Source organism: Cydia fagiglandana, chromosome 22, assembly GCF_963556715.1.
Source record: "Cydia fagiglandana chromosome 22, ilCydFagi1.1, whole genome shotgun sequence".
Classification (NCBI taxonomy): domain Eukaryota; kingdom Metazoa; phylum Arthropoda; class Insecta; order Lepidoptera; family Tortricidae; genus Cydia; species Cydia fagiglandana.
In genome coordinates, this window is record NC_085953.1 from 1918159 (window position 1) to 1938007 (window position 19849).

At 39.6% G+C, this 19849-nt stretch overlaps 1 protein-coding gene and 1 long non-coding RNA gene across 2 annotated transcripts in view; one reads left to right on the forward strand and one right to left on the reverse strand.

Annotated features, from left to right (window-relative positions):
• The window catches only part of LOC134675574 (hepatocyte nuclear factor 6-like), a 30812-nt gene extending 20417 nt beyond the window's left edge, over nt 1-10395 (reverse strand). Inside the window, exon 1 of the mRNA XM_063533876.1 lies at nt 9582-10395. Within this exon, the coding sequence (XP_063389946.1) occupies nt 9582-10302 (721 nt within the window). The 5' untranslated portion in view covers nt 10303-10395. The remainder of the gene's footprint in view (nt 1-9581) is intronic.
• Nucleotides 1-19849, forward strand: part of LOC134675587 (uncharacterized) — a 358978-nt gene that overhangs the window by 218191 nt on the left and 120938 nt on the right. The window lies entirely within an intron of this gene.

Sequence of the window (19849 nt, forward strand, 5' to 3'; positions counted from 1 at the left end):
TCTAATTACCTACGGTTTCATTGGTGTAAAAGAAAAATCCCCGCAATTTGCGAAATTCGATGGTCGCGATATACGGCAGTTCAGCCTTCTCACTTAGCTACTCGTACTTAAACCAATTATTTGTTCTGTTTGAGCACTAACCTCCTAAAGCTCATGCTTCGACCTTGCGTGGAGGTGCACCTCCCATATAACCATTCCAGTCGCAGAATCATCAAAGTGGTAACTAAATGTCAGATGTGTCGTAACAGAGTCCACACAATGTGTCTAGAATTGTTTCGAAACAAAGTGTCGTCGCCGTGTGTACACTTTTCCGTAACAAGGTGTCGACACATTTGTGTGCACTTTGCGTGCGGTTTGCGACTAAATCTGACAGCAAATTTGTGACAGCAAATGTCAATATAAAATACCTCTTGAAAACCAAGGTTTGTCAAACTACTATTAGTGTCTCGTGTGCTCGTAAGTAATTCTAGTAAGTCATCATGGGCGATGCAAATGATAATAATTGACCAAAACCATATAAACACCTAACACCCGTCAACCTTTTACAGAAAAGTTTTTAAAGAAATGCAATAAGCTACTTAGGTCAGCCAACGAATGCTCCAAAAAGTTGTAGAGGGAAATGCTCGGAACACAATTTTTGACTCTGTAACTTGGTTTGGGCAAGTTAGGAGGTGAACATATCAAAAGTCCCCGGCCGTAGCCCTTGAGCGGGAGGAAGAGAGGGGGCTTTGTTTGAAGGTCCCATTTTCCGGTTATTCGATTATATCTCGGAAACTATGCATCTTAACTCAAACTTTGTTGAGACTTTGTTGTTTGTTGGGATAACTTGGACTCCTTCTTGAGAGGCTGGCCAGATATTGCACTAAATAGAGACGAGTGGAGAAAGAGGGGGGAGGCCTTTGCCCAGCAGTGGGACACAGTGGGCTCTGAATAATAATAATAATAATAATGCGGACGAAGTTATCATGACGAATAACTACCGGAGATATATCCTGAAGGACGGTACGGTCGACATTTGTCGGGCATGCCGCCGTCCCGGAGAGTCACTCAGGCATATTATCTCCGGTTGTTCTCATCTTGCTAACGGCGAGTACTTGCACAGACATAATCTCGTAGCCAGAATTATTCACCAGCAACTTGCCCTCCTATACGGCCTTGTGGACCGTGAAGTGCCGTACTACAAGTACTCACCTGCGCCAGTTCTCGAAAATGGTCGTGCCACGCTCTATTGGGATCGATCTATCATCACTGACAGGACTATTGTAGCCAATAAGCCTGACATCGTGCTGATAGATCGATCGCAGCGCCGGGCTGTGCTCGTCGACGTCACCATCCCCCATGATGAGAATCTCGTGAAGGCCGAGAAGGACAAGTCCAGCAAGTACCTAGACTTAGCTCACGAGATAACCGCCATGTGGGATGTTGACTCGACGATCATTGTTCCTATAGTCGTGTCAGCGAACGGTCTCATAGCGAAGAGTCTCGACCAACACCTAGAGAGACTCTCGCTAGGTGGTTGGATCAAGGGTCAGATGCAGAAGGCGGTAATTTTGGACACGGCGCGTATAGTACGTCGATTCCTCACTCTGCGGCCCTGACCACCGGCAGCTTGGGCCCTGCCCCGCTGCCGGCGGCACCCTAGGTTAGGTTTTTTATAATGTGTTTATAATTTTTTTTTATTGTTTGTAAGTGTTTTTATATTTTACTTTTATATCCATATTATAATTAACCTAACTTAAGAAGAAAAATAAATAAAGATAATAATAATATGCATCTTAGCGACATGGCCATTTATAAAAAATGAAAGTTAATTTCCACAAGTTTAAGTTTTGTCACAAGTTTATTCAGTCAATTTTTTCGATATGTTGAATAGTTTTTGAGATATCCGCTCTTGAAAGTTTATTTAGGGCTCTCAATTGTATCTTCATATATCTACATCAGTGAAGGTGCTAGGCCGTGTATGGTATCGTTTTTGTATAAATCTGGGTTGCTGAATCCATTTAAGGTATCACATTGACACCATTCCACAAAATTAAAAAAAATCTTTTTAGGGTTCCGTACCTCAAAAGCAAAAAACTTATAGGATCACTCGTGCGTCTGTATGTCTGTCCGTCTGAATACACAAAATAGTTCTTTACCTATAGATGACAGGAAAACCTATTAGAAATGTGCAGTCAAGCGCGAGTCGGACTTAATGTACGGAACCCTTAACACGCGGGTCCGACTCGCACTTGGCCGGTTTTTTTAAAACTCCTTTTGACGCTTAACCGCTGAACCGATTTCGTTGAAATTTGGTATAGAAATAGTTTGCGTCCCGGAACAGGACATAGGATAGATCTTATAACCAAAATCATCTTTTGAAGGTGTGAAAAGTGGCGTGGAAATTTGTACGGGAAATCAATAACCGCTGAACCGATTTATATGAAATTTGGGATGGTCTACATCTTTGATTTAGTTAAAAATGATAAAAAAACATGACTTCAAACCTAAACTTAAACAGTATTAACTTCAAGAAGTCAATTCTGAATTCCCCCCTACACCTCATTTCACACCTTTAAAGGATGATTTTTGAGATAACTTATTATGTCCTGTCTCGGGACTCAAAATATATGTGTACTTAATTTAAATTAAAACTGTTCAGCAGTTTAAGCGTGAAGAGGAGTTTAAAAGAAAGTATTTTAATAAGTTTATATGTTTTTACTTTGGAATGGTGTCAATGTGATACCATAACTAAATTTGGTACTGCGAATTTATACGAAAACGATACCAAACATGGCCTCGTAGCTTTACTGTTGTAGAAGTCAAAATAAAATTGAGAGCCCTAAATTCTTATTACTTGGCCAAACTTATGTATAAGGAAAAGGAAAAATAAAAGTCTTCGGTAGGAATATAAGACACAAATATATTTTTTTTTTTCGCGTTACTATTTCAATCATCAAATATAAACATACCTTGATTATATTATTCTAGTGAGATTCTCATAGATAAACAAAAACATTTACTTAAAACCTATAAAACGCCACCCATGACGACTTTTATGACATAGTGCATGGCCGCCATTCTGGATTCCAAAATGGTCATCATATTCGAAAGCGGGGCCCCCTAAAACCTATAAAACGACATCCATGACGACTTTTATGACATAGTGCATGGCCGCCATCTTGGAATCCAAAAAAGTCATCGTTTTCTAAATCTGCGCCCCCCAAAACCTATAAAACGACACCCATGACGACTTTTATGACATAGTGCATGGCCGCCATTTTGGATTTCAAAATGGTCATCATTTTCTAAATCTGCGCCCCCCAAAACCTATAAAACGACATCCATGACGACTCTTATGACATAGTGCATGGCCGCCATTTTGGATTCCAAAATGGTGATCATTTTCAAAATTGGGGCCCCCTAAAACGTATAAAACGACACCCATCTCGACTTTTATGACAAAGTGTTTGGCTACCATCTGCATGCAAGACATTTCTATTATTCTATTATTTTTACGTACAAAAATGGCCCCCTGTCAACTTCCAACCGAGATTTATTCGATTAATATTCAGATTAATTCAATTTCTATCTATAGGTCGACTAAACTAATTGCGATTAAAATTTGAGGATGAACTTTTTTTATTCCATTAATTAGTCGAATAAACAGTTAATCTATTAAGTCCCATCTCTGACCACGGCATTTTTACACTTTGAGAATATCTGAAAACAAATGAACACAAGGAGCCATTTTGCAAATCCAGTAACTTTGTTATTACTTTTGACAGCGCGTGTCATGTGTCTACACAGAGTCGACACAAAGTCGAAACATTTGCGACTACTTTGTGACTGCAATATTTCTCAGCCTTAAACCATATTTATACATCATAATTAACAAGTTTCGTAGTATGTAAAGCGTTATTTCTGTTATTTAAGTATAGTATACGCATCGAAGTACTAAAAATGCATCAAATAATATGGTTATGAACACAGGCACTGAGAAGTAAACAATTTCATTTCCGGCTAAACTAAAACAATGTGGTGGCGCGTTGATTATATTACACTTAGTTTATCAAATCACTCGAGCAGTTTAATTCCCCATTATAATTTTAGTCCTATTGTAATATAAATGCAAACAATATATAATTACGTCTTGTAATCCGTTTTAGAGATGGCGTATTAATGTCACTTATTTTTATTTAACAATTTTTCCATCTGACAGTTTCCATTTGACAGGAACAAAATGAACGAATGAACGAATGATATTGGCATAAAGTAGTCGCAAACTCGAAACAATGTGTGCACACGGCGACCACACTTTATGTCACTTTGTGTCATGTGTCGACCCTTCCCCATTTCTGGTAACTGTGTCGACACGGCGACGACTCTGCGACTGGAATTGTGACCGAAACAGACGGTGTCGACACAAGATGTGTCTACACCGCGTCGTAACGGCGACTGGAAATGGTTGTATGGGCTCTCTCGGATGCTTCAGGCCTTCGGCCCAACGCAGAGCTTGGCCATCGACCTTCGCATTAGCTGTCCGCACCACGTTTCAGTTTCACGTAAACAATTGCGGCTGTGTCCCTAAAACAGCCCAACCGCGTTTTTTTTCTTTTTTTCTTTTTATTTTTTTTATTATTATGCATGGGTTTACTCATGGCCACAGACTAGCCGAGGCGTAGACGTGGCCTACGATGGAGCGAGCTCGCCCAGAAGGTGCCTGTTCACTCTTGATTTGAAGGTTGCCGGGTTATAAGAGCACGGAAATATAGACGCCGGCAAGGAATTCCATTCCTTGGCAGTGCGCATAAGGAAAGTAGAAGCAAAGCGCTTAGTGCGAATTGGCGGAATATCTACCAAGTAAGGATGGAAACCGGCCGTGCGTCTAAAAGTCCGATGGTAGAATGGGGACGGTGGAATGAGCTCGTGTAGCTCTTGGGCACACTCCCCGAAGTGCAACCTGTAGAATACCGACAGGCTGGCGACTTTCCGCCGATGGGCCAAAGTCTGAAGCTTAGCCGTTAGCTTCTTGTCGCCAATCATCCTCCTGGCTCTGCGCTCCACTGAGTCCAAAGCGGCGAGTTGGTATTTAGCTGAGCCATCCCACAGGTGGCTGCAATACTCCATACACGACCGGACTTGAGCTTTGTAAAGTGTTAGAAGCTGTCCAGGTGTGAAGTATCGCTTCACCTTATTTAGGACGCCCAGCTTTCTGGCCGCAGTTTGTGCTTTAGACTCAATGAAGCTGCCGAAGCCGAGGACTGAACTCAGCTCCATGCCGAGGAGTTCCAGGCTGTCGGTAATAGGTACAGATGCACCCCGGAAAGAAGGAGTCAGGTCGAATGGACTCCGTTTAGCGGAAAATAGACACGCCTGCGTTTTGGAGGCATTGAACGTGACCAGATTGTCATCACCCCACTGGGAAACGAGACTAAGGGTCAAGTTCATTCGCTCAACCATGGCCTTTCTCTGTGAACGTATATCCTCCCTGCTGTCCCTTGCACTAGCCAAATATCTCTCAACAACCGTACTGTCATCTGCATAACCTACAATGCTGGGTTGCAGCATGTCGTTAATGTGGAGCAGGAAAAGGGTTGCGGAGAGAACAGACCCCTGAGGAACACCGGCGTCAATGGCCATGAGGTCCGAAGAGCAGCCATCAATAACTACTCTGATCGACCGTTCACTCAAGAAATCAGATAGCCAGCTACAAAAATCAGCAGGGATGCCGTAAGCAGGAAGCTTGCTAAGGAGACTTGCGTGCCAAACCCTGTCAAAGGCCTTCGAGATGTCCAGTGAAACAGCAAGCGCTTCACCGTTCCTCTCGATGGCCTCGCCGCAGCAGTGCGTGACATACGCTAAAAGATCCCCAGTAGACCGACCTCGGCGAAAGCCATATTGACGGTCACTGAGCAGATCATTTGCTTCGAGGTATGCCAGCAGTTTGCCGTTAAGTACCCTTTCCATGACTTTACAGAGCATGGAGGTAATGGCGATTGGTCGGTAATTGCAGGGATCAGCACGACTACCCTTCTTGGGTACTGGCTGCACGTTTGCAAGCTTCCAGGATTTCGGCACCGTTCTTGTTTGGAGAGAGAGGCGGTACAGGCGTGTCAGTACAGGAGACAACTCAGGCGCACACTGCTTTAGTACACGTGCAGGTATACCGTCTGGTCCATTGGCCTTATTCACGTCAAGATTCAGCAGAGCTCGGCGTACCTCTTTTTGATGTATAGCAATTCTCTGCATAGAGGAACTGCAATGAGGTAGCGTAGGTGGAAGTTTTGAGCCTGCATCTAGACGTGAATTGCTCGCAAACAGAGAAGCAAACAAGTTAGCTTTCTCTGTCGCGGAGTGGGCCAGTGTCCCATCAGGTTTCTGCAGAGGTGGCAATGTGGGTCGGCAGAAGTTGGATTCGACCGCTTTCGACAGGGACCAGAACCGCTTGCTACCAGGAGGGTAGGAGGCGAGTTTGGCCCCTATTCGACTGACGTGGTCGAATCGAGCCTTTCGAAGCACCCGTTTGCAGGACTTGGCAGCTGAGTTAAAGGCTTTTTTCTTCGCGCGAACCCTCTGTGCTCCAGCTTTGGTATCGCGGGCTAGTACCCAAGCCTGGTATGCAGACTGCTTAAGAGCCTCGGCTCGAGCACAGTCCGAATTGTACCATGCTCGGGTCTTGTGATCGAGCGATAGGTCGGAGAACGGAATGAAATATTCCATTCCCTGCCGAATCACATCCGCAACAGCCTCAGCAGAACACGAGGGGTCACCCGAAGAAAAACAGACCTGCTGCCAGGGGAAAGACGCAAAGAAATGCCGCATCTCATCCCAGTCCGCTGACTCGTATCGCCATACTCTCCTCGTGCCCCTAGGGCAGAGATCAGGAGGAGAGTGGATCGACACGGATTTCACCAGACAGTGATCGGACGATCCTAGCGGAGCTGAGACCGAAACCGAGTGCCTGTCTGGATCAGTTGTCAGCAGAAGGTCAAGGCAATTGGGTGTATGGTCAGTAACATCCGGTATCCGCGTCGCAACATTTACCAGCTGGGTAAGGTTTAGGGATACAGCAAATTTGCGCGCTTCCCTCCCAGCGTGGCAAGTATTCTTGTACGGGAACAGCCACTCCTCGTGGTGGGCGTTAAAGTCCCCAAGGAATACGAGTTGAGCCGCGGGGTACCGCTGTTGGGCTTTATCTGCCATCTCAGTAAGGTGGTCAAAGAGCCTAGTTGTCTCCTGGTTTCCGCTGTGCGATCGGTAGACACAGGCATACAGAGTTTTCTCTGAGCCCGAGTCGACCATAATCCACAAAGTGGAAAACCCGGCAGCCTCAAAGCAACGGAGACGCTTGCAGCAAATGTCATCGCGAACGTACGCACAGACCCCAGCACGTGCTCTGAACTTATGTTCCAGTGAGTAGCCTGGGTAGTTGAGGTACGACGCGTCCGCTGGGGTTTTGATTTGCGTCTCCGTCAAAAAGAATAGGTGCGGTTAAGTCCGACTCACGCTGGACTCTAGATTTCTAATAGGTTTTCCTGTCATCTAGAGGTAGAAGGTTGTGTATTTTTTTTCAAAATTTTAGACCCAATTTTATCGGAGATAAGAGGGAGGGGGGGACGGTCATTTTTTGCCTATTTTCTTAAATAACTTTTAAACTGTTTCATATAAAATTATAAAAAATATATATAGATCCTCAAAATAAGCCCTTTTATTATGTAACACGATATGGTTTGCAAAACTTGGTTTTCTAATTTACTCATATTCCCCTTAAAATAGCCGCCTATACTTAAAATTCATTTGTTTATATTACATGTCCGTCTTTGGGTAGCAGACTTCCATATGTATACCAAATTTCAACTTAATTGGTCCAGTAGTTTTGGAGCAAATTGGCTGTGACAAACGGATAGACAGACGCACGAGTGATCCTATAAGGGTTCCGTTTTTTCTTTTTGAGTTACGGAACCCGACTCTCGAGCCGCGAACATTTAGAAACCAGAAATTTATTTGCTAAAAACATTGTCCTTACAAAGGTATACAAATGGAATACGCAGTGATAAAAACTATAAAAAGTGAAATAAACTGTGTGAATCGTGTTAAATGTAATGTTTTGTCATAAAGGCTGCTTTTTCTACAATAAATTGTTTTATTTCCTAATTATACGTATTTTTATACATGAAAGAAAAAAAAAATGGTATTATGAGATTTGATCAAGTCCAGCATAATTCACATAAATATAATGAAATTCATTGGTATACAATCAAATAAGCCATTTTATGCTGAATTCAATGATACATAACTAATATCATTCATACATATTTTTAAAGAAATGGTCATATTTCTAACACACGCCAAATTCGCGATGACCACCCATGGAGGCCACGCCACTAGACGTATATTTTTCTAAATTGGCCGCGCCACTCAACCTCAAGCCACCGTTAAATCTGAGGCGCCGCCATTCAACGGCTTGTTATGACTGTCCGTCTCCCGGCTCCCCGCCACCATAGAGACTGGGAGCCAGACAATGCCACTCTAGGGGATATGCAAATATTCAGAAAATGTATGAATTTTAATACAACATAAACATCAAATAACTAAAAGTCAAAAAACGTACTTTAGATTCGAAATATCACGTTGCGTCCTCTCACACAACCTAATAGCACGTGGCGACCGTTTCGACTGAATGCGCTGACTGAGTGAAGGGGGCACCACTGTCTATCACTTAATAGCAGCGGAGTGGTATTTTGTCTATTAGATAAACCTACAGAGCAATAGTTACTTTCCACCCGCAGTTACTTTTGTCCCCGCTCTCCCCTACATTTCACTTGAAGAAGCATGCAATTTTTTCTTAGTAGCTAGGTAGTATAACTAAATATATACAAACTGAAGCTAAGCTAAGGTAAGTTATATAATAATAACATCATCGGAATACACATATGATTTTAATGAAATTGTCATTGAATTGATTTGTGCCTTATCGAAAGCCCTATTGATTAGAGTAGTACCTAAATAACGTTTTTCATTTGACGACTTCTGTATTTATTCGGTTTATTTAGTTCGAGTATCTAATGAATTCGATTATTTAGTTAATTTACATTTAAGTACGTCACATGTGACATGAACAGACAAGGAGAACAAGATAAAATATATTGTTTTGTCTTCCTTCTTTCAATGGAACTTTTTTAGAGTTTCTCTTCCTCAAAGGAGGTAGTTGTTAAGACGATACTCAAAATACTCTCATTTGCATCTTAAAAAAAACAGGATGGGTCACTGACCTGTCCCGGTAAAGTGAGGTAGTGTGCGTGACGCGTGCTTGTGTGTGAAATGGGGTAATTTGACAGAATCTGAAAATTTTCCCCGGGCATACCTCACCTTAATGTTCTTTTTGTTTTTATGTTTTTTTTTTCATTATGAATATATTTTGCTTTAACCACATCTACATAAATGAGTACACATTTAGGATCATAATTCAGGCTCTGAATTAAGTACTTTACTTCTGAACTACGGTTGGAAGATTTTACGATCACCTTTTATATATTATGTATTATCAAATCCCTGTCCAACTAACTAATCTACCCAACAAAAGCATCATGCATCCTCACCTGCAAGCCTAAGTGCTGACATTCTCTGAAACTCCGGCTCCTGCAGCCATTTCCACATCCTCCTGAACGTCTCCCGTCCTGATTTCAACTTCGACCAAGGCTTTGGGTTTCTTAAAAGATCACTTAAAGTCCCCTGTGATCTGCATAGGACTCTCTGAGCGAAGATCGCTTGAGGGATTGAGTAGCGTTTGAGCTCGCCACTTATTCGTTGAGCTAGCTCTTTGGTGTTGATTTCTTCTGTGTCATTTTGTGCTTGCTGTTGCTGAGCCGCTTGCTGCTCTTCTCTCGCTAATAAGGCAGCGTTTAAGTCTAGTCCTGGACTTGGTAAAGGCGGCGTCGGTGAGCGTCTTTCAAAAGAGTTCGGCGACGCGCTTCTTCTACTGTAAGCGGATTGGGGAGACAGCGGCTCATTATACGGCGCTGGTGATAACGACGCATAAGATTGTTGCTGTTGTATGACCGTGAACGTGCCACCTGCATGATACGCGAACTTATCCGAGACTGTACTGATAGGTGGTAAAGGTAATAGCGGTGTTAGAGTGGCGTAGGAAGCGGGCTCTAGACCGGGCGGAGTTAGCCGTCCATTGACGACGGATAGAGGATGGAACGCGGCGTCTCCGTCTGGTAGCAAGTCGGCTGGGGACAGTCGAGGGGGTGAAGCGTTGCTTGGCGCGACGATGACGGTGAGAGGTGCCCGGTCACGCGCTCGCGTGTCGTCCATGGCGCGCGTGTGGCGTCGGCGCGCCCGACCGAGCGACTGAACGACGCCTGCGCGACGCACCCTAGCCCCCCCTTCGGTCCGTCGCGCGCCCTGCAAACCCCTATACCATCAACAATTGTAAAACATCATAACAAACTACTTTCCCAATGAAAACTCAACTGTATTGTGAAGATTTTGGGTTGAATTTTGATTGAGAAGTGGCGCCTTGTCGGACCGTTAGCGACGTTGTTCAACAATGCACCCTTATCCTAGCCTGAAGCTATACATCGCTGCTTCTTGTTACTTTATTGCTACTCTCTATTCACTGCTGCGTTTGCATTCACGCTCTTTTATTAAATCCGCTTAAAAGCGTCAATGTATATGGAGCATTGCGATTAGCTAGGTTTTTTATTGCGTTAATTAGGTAGCATGGTAAGAGATGCCCTCGTTTGGCTGTCAGCGTACTTACTGTACCAGCGTACTGAGGTACCTCATGGTGGAAATCCTACTGTTTTTCGAACCATATTTCATACAAAAGTCCACCTGCATCTAGATTTGTAGTAATAAAAGGCGTTTTGAATTATAGCCCTAACATAACCGAGCACGTTGTATTGTTTAAGATCTAAAATTAAGGTTAGATACCTACCTATAGCGAGAAGGTACTGGAATAAGTGTACCATTAGAATTTGACACGACATAAATACCTATCTCAGACATTATATTCCTTTAAATTTATGCAGATACGAGTATTCGAATTTAGCGGACATGTATGCCATGCTGTTTGAAATTGTACTTGGTTATCCCAGTGTCCCGGGTTCAACTCCCAGCCCTGGTAGTCTGTGTTTTGTCTTGTATTGGTTTGGAATTTGATAAACACTAGCTTAAGCCTAATGAAATAGAAACTATGGGATGATAGGAATTCATACAAAAGTATCTGCTCAAAGGTTGTCTAATGTGACCAATAAAAAATACCTATAAAAGACCATTATTTCAGAAGACAGCTATGACTAAGCAAAACTATGACTAAACAACACGAGTAATGTTCCCTCGCACTTTCCCTGTCATAAAATAGGTAGCAGCACACACATACACACACACATACACATACACATACATACGCAATGACCCCGACACCTGGCCGCCGACAATGGACTAGTAGGGGTGGGCTCTAGGGATGGGACATTTAATTATGTCGATAAAAAATGGGGATGTCTTTAATCGGTCAACCTGGACCCCTATTCGACAAGCTACGTTTGACGTATCATGTTGATCTCCCGTTGATGTGGGAAAAATCATAAGTTCTCGAATACGTACAATGTCAAAATTTGACATTAACAATCCACAGTTAGGGTGACAAGCAAACCAAACCGAACCGCCCTTAGTTTAGAGTTGAGTTTTGGTTGCACCAAATGATATTATCCACCGTTGATGGAATCAACACTCAGTATGCAATAAAATCAACTGTTGATTTGACGTGGATGCGAAATCTGACAGTTGTACATATCGAATTTGGCCCACGGTCAGTCCTATGGTTGTGTGGAAAAATAACTTGTTGAATGTAAAAAAAAAAAGTAAAGTCCTTCCAATGTAGTAGTGTAGTAAATAGTGAAGTTTTCCGATAGATAATATCCATATTTGTCTTTTGTAATAATACGTATTATTTTCTTAGCTAAGAAAATGTATTAATCCTCTTTGCTTAAAATTTATCTGATATTAAGATTAATCATAAATAGTTCACAGTGTTATGTAATTTATTAAATACATAATTTAAGCGTTATTGTTAACTGTACAAACACACACACACATACACAGTGACTAGAGTATGTGAAACACAAATTCGACGACGTATTTGACGAGGTACGGTAACTTTTTCAGATAACTTTAAGTAGGTAACTAATTTTTATTATAAGTACATATCTCTGCAGTGTTGCATTGTATATCTTTATTCTCTAAGTTAATGTTATTAAGTACAAATGTAGGTAATGTAGGTATTCATTTTAAACTGTTTTTTTTTTTGGGGTTTAAGTTCACGAATTTAACGAAATATGTACAGTTAAGGTATCGACGCGCCCCATCACTAACGGCGCCCCTATAGCACGTCCTGCGTTCAAGTTACATCACTATCTATCGGCGACAGACCACAATGCTAAAGAGTTGTCTAACCTGTAAGTGCAATGAAGATTGACAGCCAAAGGGCAAAGCCAACTTAGGAAAGTTACACTTAAAAGACTTTTTTATATTGTAACTAAAGTCTCGCTCACTGGGTCAGCCTAGAGATTAATAAAATTTCTTGGTCTTCTTCCTTCGGTTGGTCGAATTTCCTAGTTTTTCGCACTTGTATCGTTATGCACAGTATTTGTGGCCACCTTAGCTACATATATCTCACCGGCTAGCATGAGGTGCATTCGTCGCGCGCGAGTCCATACTTAAAGTCCCGCTATATGTATGGTGTCGCGCGCGAGAACGCAACCCATCCTAGCAGGTCTGATGGCGACTGTACACCTTGAAGCAAAGATAATTTTGACAATTGTCACATGACAATAAATCATGTCAACTTGTCAAGCTTTATCGAACGATAGAAATATATCTCTTTATAAAGAAACCTTTATTGCACGGAAACCGATCGATGATAGATTGACATCGAACGATAGTCGATAAATTGATAAAGTATTAAGGAGACAGGGGGATGAGATATTGGGAATGAGCTGAGACATGGGGTGAGTTTTGGGGTCAATTGCTTGTCATTTTTCAACAAAAAAGTAACGGTGTAATAATAAATGTGATAAATTAGCAGTTTAGTTCTGTAACTTCTATTTTTTTTTGTTTTATTACTGAAGAAGATTTTTTTCTAATGCAGGTATTTACGATTACAGAGTGAAGTGACGAGTGGACAAAGAAATACATTTCTAACATTATGAAAGGGTAACTGTAATCTTTTGAATAAATACGACAAACTATTGTCCAATTCTTACTCTAAACCTGTATTATAAATTATAAAGAAAACTGCAAAAAATACCCATTCATAATAACAATGCTTTTAAAAAAATACATTTGCGTACCAAACTCATAACCACCCCAAAACTATGCACCCTACTTTTACTATTAACAAAATTAATTTTGCGGTTATTCACGTCGCTGTCAAACAACACTTTTAATAAGCTCTGTACTTGAGCTTGCTAGTTCCATATTTGACCACGCGCAAATACAATATTGTATTATTTGGCGCCAGCTGCGCACGGCAGCCATTTTGTCGCGTGACGTCACGCATCGATTTCTTTAAAAAATCGATATTTATCGAACACCTGTGTGGCTCGTGCCTTCCGGGTGCGTTGACCTTTGTTTTTTTTTTAATTTTAAAGTTATTGTGGCACAGGATGTTGTGGGGGTTCTTTAAGGAAGTCTCAGTTGGTTGTGGTTTATTGTTACTTTGATTTTGTCTAATTTCCGATGAATATCGATTACATAATTGAACGGCCGATAATGTGTAAGGAAGGTTAAACGTTTTTTGGGTGCTTTAAATAGAATAAGTTTGTATATGTGTCTCCTTCTTAGGACACTTTACAACCTAAACGGTACTATTAATGGATGAATATTACTCTGCATTTTTTTATAGCCTTTTTAGGCATTTTTTACATTTTACGTTTACTTGTTTTAAGTGTTACTTATTATAACTTCTATGGATTTAAAATGTTAATAATAACACTTGCACAGTCTGTGCTATCAAAATTGCTGCAGAGTTAGCTTGGTCGGACTCTAGGGTCACTGCTGAAAACGTACTTATGCGTGCAAGGGCGTAGCCAGCCAGTGACCTAAGGAGGGGGGGGGGGGGCATAGAGGCCTAGAGAGGAGGGGGGCAGCTGCAGCGAAAAATACCTACACTAAAATAAGTTCATGGAAAAAAGTTAATATAATTTAAAATGAACATTACATTTGCAGAAAGATTTCATAGAGAGGTAAGAAAATATAACATTTAAATAATACTTTATTTAATGGTGCATGGTGGAAAAATATATGTAGGCACATGGAACTCTACATGGGTTGCCTGCATAATCTTAGACATTTTTATTATTTTTAGTTTTTAGTATAACTTATCTCCTAAATATGATTGAAAATAAAGAGCTTTGTGTTATATTTATAGTACCTATAGTCCGTTTTTTTTAGCATTAGAAAGAACTTCGCAGAAGTAAGCTTGTGGTTCCAAATCCGGCACTTTTAGCGGTAATAATTTGAAGTAAATTATATGTATTGACCATACTACATTAGATAATTCAATAATTATTAACAATTAAAGAGCCTTATAAAAACTGCACGCTTGCTTCTGTGGAGTTCTTTCTAATGCTAAAAAAAACGAACTATACCTACTAACTAAATACAGTACCGTTACTATTTCATTCTATAAAGTACTTAGTACAAAATTACCTACTACAAAACTAAATTCCAACAAGACGCCATTTTGAACAAAATTTTAATCAATAAAATTCTTACCAAATCAATATTACAATCGTTATCAACCTCCAAATTCTCATCATCTATGCGTAAAGTAACATTACCATTATTAACACTAACATTTATAACGATTTCCGCCATAATCACATAAGAAAATCGAAAATTTTATTGATAATTCAGATCCGCAGTATCGGAAATCTAACCCTCGTACCACCGTTGCCATAGCAACCCCTTCCAGCGGTCCCAGCCGCAACACACATACAACATACATCTATCCCTCTTCTGCTTGCAAATTTTCCACGCAAGCGAAAAAGAGATGACAGTAGTTTCGTGAGGCGTCTTCAGTGGAAGTAGCCCCTAGTAAAATCGATATCGCACAAGGCTAGTTGTCGATTATCCGTTCTTCCAAACATGAGAGCGACAGAGTCGCAATCACGCTTTGCGGCCAAACCAAACTCAACCCTATTTGTATACAAGTAAATTACGTTTTAGAGTGACAGTGAATGTGTGGAAGGACTGTGTCGTTGTAAGCGGTGTCGGCAGGCGTTTTGCGTGTCACATCGACTGAGTATTGATTTTTCGATGCCGGGCTAGGATTGCAAATAACTTCGATTTATTGGATTATGTTTTTTTTTCTACTTATTTGCTAATAATTAACGCTCACAGGTAGTTATTACGTATTATGTTTTTTTAAAGAATGCCTTAATATCAAGCTTGTAAACTTAACGAATGGTGAGAATTCAAATAAGTAGGTATTCTAAAACTTTTTTTTCAGTTGGGTGGCCAAGGCGCGATGGGATGTTTTCGTGGCACGAACAAAAAGTAGGTACCTATGCCTGAGGTACTTATAAGTAGGTAGGGTACGGAATTAGTTCAAGAGGCGGCCGGTATAATTAAATGAAGTACCTATTTAAGCACCTATTTAAGATTATTAAAATAGTATTCAGTATTTACCTGTTAAACTTTACCCTTACATAATAGTTATTTACAATACAAGTGCGGAAAAGAGGAAATTCGAAACGAGTGGCGATAAATTAAAACACGACCGAAGGGAGTGTTTTAAATGGACACGAGTTGCGAATTACCTATTCGCACGTGTATCGTACAACGTTTTACAGTACATATGGCCCTTTAAACTTTTGACATACACACGAAAAGTGCTATTTTACGCACTAGTGCGGGAAAATAGGGCCATATGTACTGTAATAGTACATTGTGTATTAAGGGCGGGAAATAAGAAATTACGAACGAGTGTCAATTTTAAGCCCGACGCGAAGCGAGGGCTTAAAATGTTCACGAGTTCGGAATTTCTTTACCGCCCGTGGCACACACAATGTTTTTCATCACACTTGTAAGGAAAAAAAGGAGAATTAATAAAAACAAACTTCTGTATAAAACACTTTTCCGCCCTAGGGCGAAAATTTCAATTTCCCGCCCGCAAGCCCTACGTGTAAATAAGTGTTTTTCATCACACTTGCTCGGAAAAGATTTTTTCCGCCCTAGGGCGAAAATTTCAATTTCCCGCCCGCAAGCCCTACGTGTAAATACATCTTTTCCGAGCAAGTGTGATGAAAATAATATTATATTATAGGTACATGTTATCTATAAAATTTATAAGAACTCACCTACTGTACTGAAAAAGAAACTCGCCGCGATTCTTGTACCGGTGTCATCTCCGATCAGAGGTGTAATGTGTTAAGTAATAATAATAATGCTACCTATATAATGCTACCTTAGGTTAGGTTTTTTATAATGTGTTTATATGTATTTTTTATTGTTTTGTAAGTGTTTTTATATTTTACTTTTATATTCATATTATAAATGACCTAGCCTAAGAAGAAAGATAAATAAAGAAAATAATGCTAACTATATTATGGTATGTGTTGCTCTCATGGCTCCTCTACACGATGGACCAACGCCGGCCACTCCAAGGGACGCATTTATGCGTTAGAGGGAGCAAGTGATATTGCTATCTCATTCTACCGCATGGCTGCGTCCCTTGGAGTGGCCGGCGTTGGCCCATTGTGTAGAGGAGCCATTACACTTGAGGTGTACTTCTCATATAAAACCTAGTGGAAGAACTAACTAGTATGAAAATCCACTTCCTAGGTATCTAATCTAGAATCTAAAGGGTCTAGCCGTGTTTGTATGGGGCATCGGCCCCAGAAGCCAAATTGATTGCCGTTTTGCCAATTTATTAGGCCAGATGTAAGATGCTATTTCACCAAAAAAATAACCCTAAAATGCTGCAGGTTTTTGAGAAAATAAAAAAAAATAAAATTGGTGTTAATTTTTTTTATCTAAACTAACGGGTTGGCTTAAAGTAATGAGAATTTTTGTTTTCGGACATAAAAACAAAAAGACAATGGCCATGGATTTCTGGATGTTATATTGAAGAACTATGCAATATCCAACATTAGAACCAAATTCAATAATGAAGTAATTGGCCTCCCTTGTGTTAGTTTACTTAACATGCTTCTGACCGTTTGCTTTTCACTTTGGACAAACTACCAAGTACTCTCTGACTGATCGTTTTGTAATTACACGGTAAAATTTATTTTATTCTATAATATTTTGCCTACTATCGCAATATACATATCAGAGTATATAATATTTGCCAAAATTCTTCGATTGATTTAAGTCTTGGGGATATTCTAGGGTTGGAAACGTTAAGTCGTTTTTCCGCGAGAGCCTAAAACCAGTTAAAAATGTCATTGCATACATTTTACCAAAATATGATACATAAACAATTTTCTCAAAATATCAATCAATTGCAGATTTCATGAAAATTTTTAGTCAGTTAGCAATTGTGAATGATGGCATGATATAGATAACAAGCTAATATGCCGAAATAATTAAAATTAACGGCAATAAAACGGTTATGTAATGTTAATAAAACGTTGTCCAAAGCATGACGCAGAGGGTTTGAATACCGTTATGAGAAATCGGATGTGGGAGACGTTTATTGTATATATAATGTTTTCTTGTAATTTAAAATATGCTCTTGTTTGTCATTGTAAAATTTCGAAAACCCATAGCTATTGTCTTTTTTTTAATATTTCCGCAAACGAAAATTCTCATTACTTTAAGCCAACCCGTTATATACCTACACATTATGTAAGTAATCTAGATGAATTATTTAAAAAAATGGAGTTCCAAATATCCTTATAATTAGTAATATTTGCACTTTGAATTTTTCAAATTTTTTTTTATATTTCCGAAATAGGGACAGCCACCAATTTTGGGCATTTTATGTATAAATTAATGTTCTATAACATATGTTTTTTTTTTCAAAAATATTCATTTGGCTCAACAGGGTAAAAATACCGTATGTATGTATGTAATGTATGAACAGACACAACCGGGAGAACTCCCGGTCCCATATCGACCAACGCGCCGCTCTGTACGAATTTGAATTTCGAACGTAACAAATTGCTAAAATGGACTATATTATTATTGGCTGTATGCGGCTTGGTTGTCGTTGATCGGGTCGCCACTTTCCCGGATGAAGGTTGAGGGAGGCGATGGCTGAGATATGCGTCATACTCGTGAACGGGTGCTGTTTGTGGAGGTTGGTCTGTTTAAGCTAACACGAGCTATTATACTTCTTAGTAACTTTATTTTTATTAATTAATTACAATGAGACGCCTCATTCTGCTCTCGTGTGTTTCTTTGCTCTTAATTAATGTATTAATCATACAGGATATTGACTCTTGGAGACCATCATCATCTCTAAGGATAATTTGATAAACTATATAATCTTATAGTTCTAACACCTAGAGACATTTACACCTCTAAATATTATAGATTTTTTGTGTTTTGTATCTGTAGTTTTTATGTAATTCGACATTAAGAGACCGTATACATCTCTTAGTAATTGTAATACGTTAGATTGAATTGTTAGTTGTATTTTATAAAATTGTTGATGTATTGTTATTATTTTTGCTTATATGTAAATTCAATGTTGACGTGTAAAAGTGTCCTTGTGGCCTATTTGCTGAATAAACGTTGATGTGATGTTTGATGTTTACCTACTTTTCTCCTTAACGGGGAGAAAAATTAAATCATTATTTAATACGGGGTGTATTAAATAATTTATTGATTTATTATTGATTTATGAAGGAATTTCATTTTTCGTTTTTTCGAGGTTTCACGCATTGAAAGAAACCAAACGCCTGTGATTATTTTAAAAGCAATTATTATGACACAGACATTTGTCGTACAATTATTGTAGAAAACAAAAATATTATAAAAGAAATGTTTGTAAATGTAGATGTATAAAACAATTAGATACCATCACAATACGATACGACAGTATAGTTTTAAATAAACCTAGATAATCTAGCTTTCAAGGTATTAAGTAATATTATGTCTTAATGTAAAGGCAGTAAGGTTTAGTAATAGTTAATCATACTACCAGGGCATAATAACACATTTATACATTACGACTAAAATAACTGTGTCATTATATGTTATTAACTTATTATGTGACGATAATATTATTGTCCTACATTTCAATGAGCTCGCCGATATCAAAAATAAAGGTAGGTACTAGAATGTCTGGTACTAGAATAAACAATCAAATCGATAGTTTTTAGGGTTCCGTACCCAAGTGGTAAAAACGGGACCCTATTACCAAAAATAATAGATAGTATAGAGGGGTCCTGGCATTGTGAATTTTGTAGTCACAGTAAATTTACTGCCATCTATCGACACACGACTAAAACTCAAAATGAAATCGTATAAAATTATCAAAAAATGTATATATATGGATAAATGATTTTATTATTTTTATATCATTTTGATCCATGTTCATTCACTCATATCTATGAGTTAAAATTGTTAAACATGAAACGGTGTCGTCACGCCATCTAGCCGAGAATAGGCTAAAGGTGTGTGCGGCATCTATCCGAGAATGACTTTTTCTTGATTTCCGAGGCACGTTTTCTCCTTAGACTTTATTCATCTTATACGAAGTTACATTTGTCTTTGCTATAACTAAGACTCCGCTGTCTGTCTGTCCGTCCGCATGTCTGTCACCAGGCTGTAACATGAACCGGTGAGCTAGCTAGCTCTCTAACAGTTGAAATTTTCACAGATGATGTATTTATGTTACCGCTGT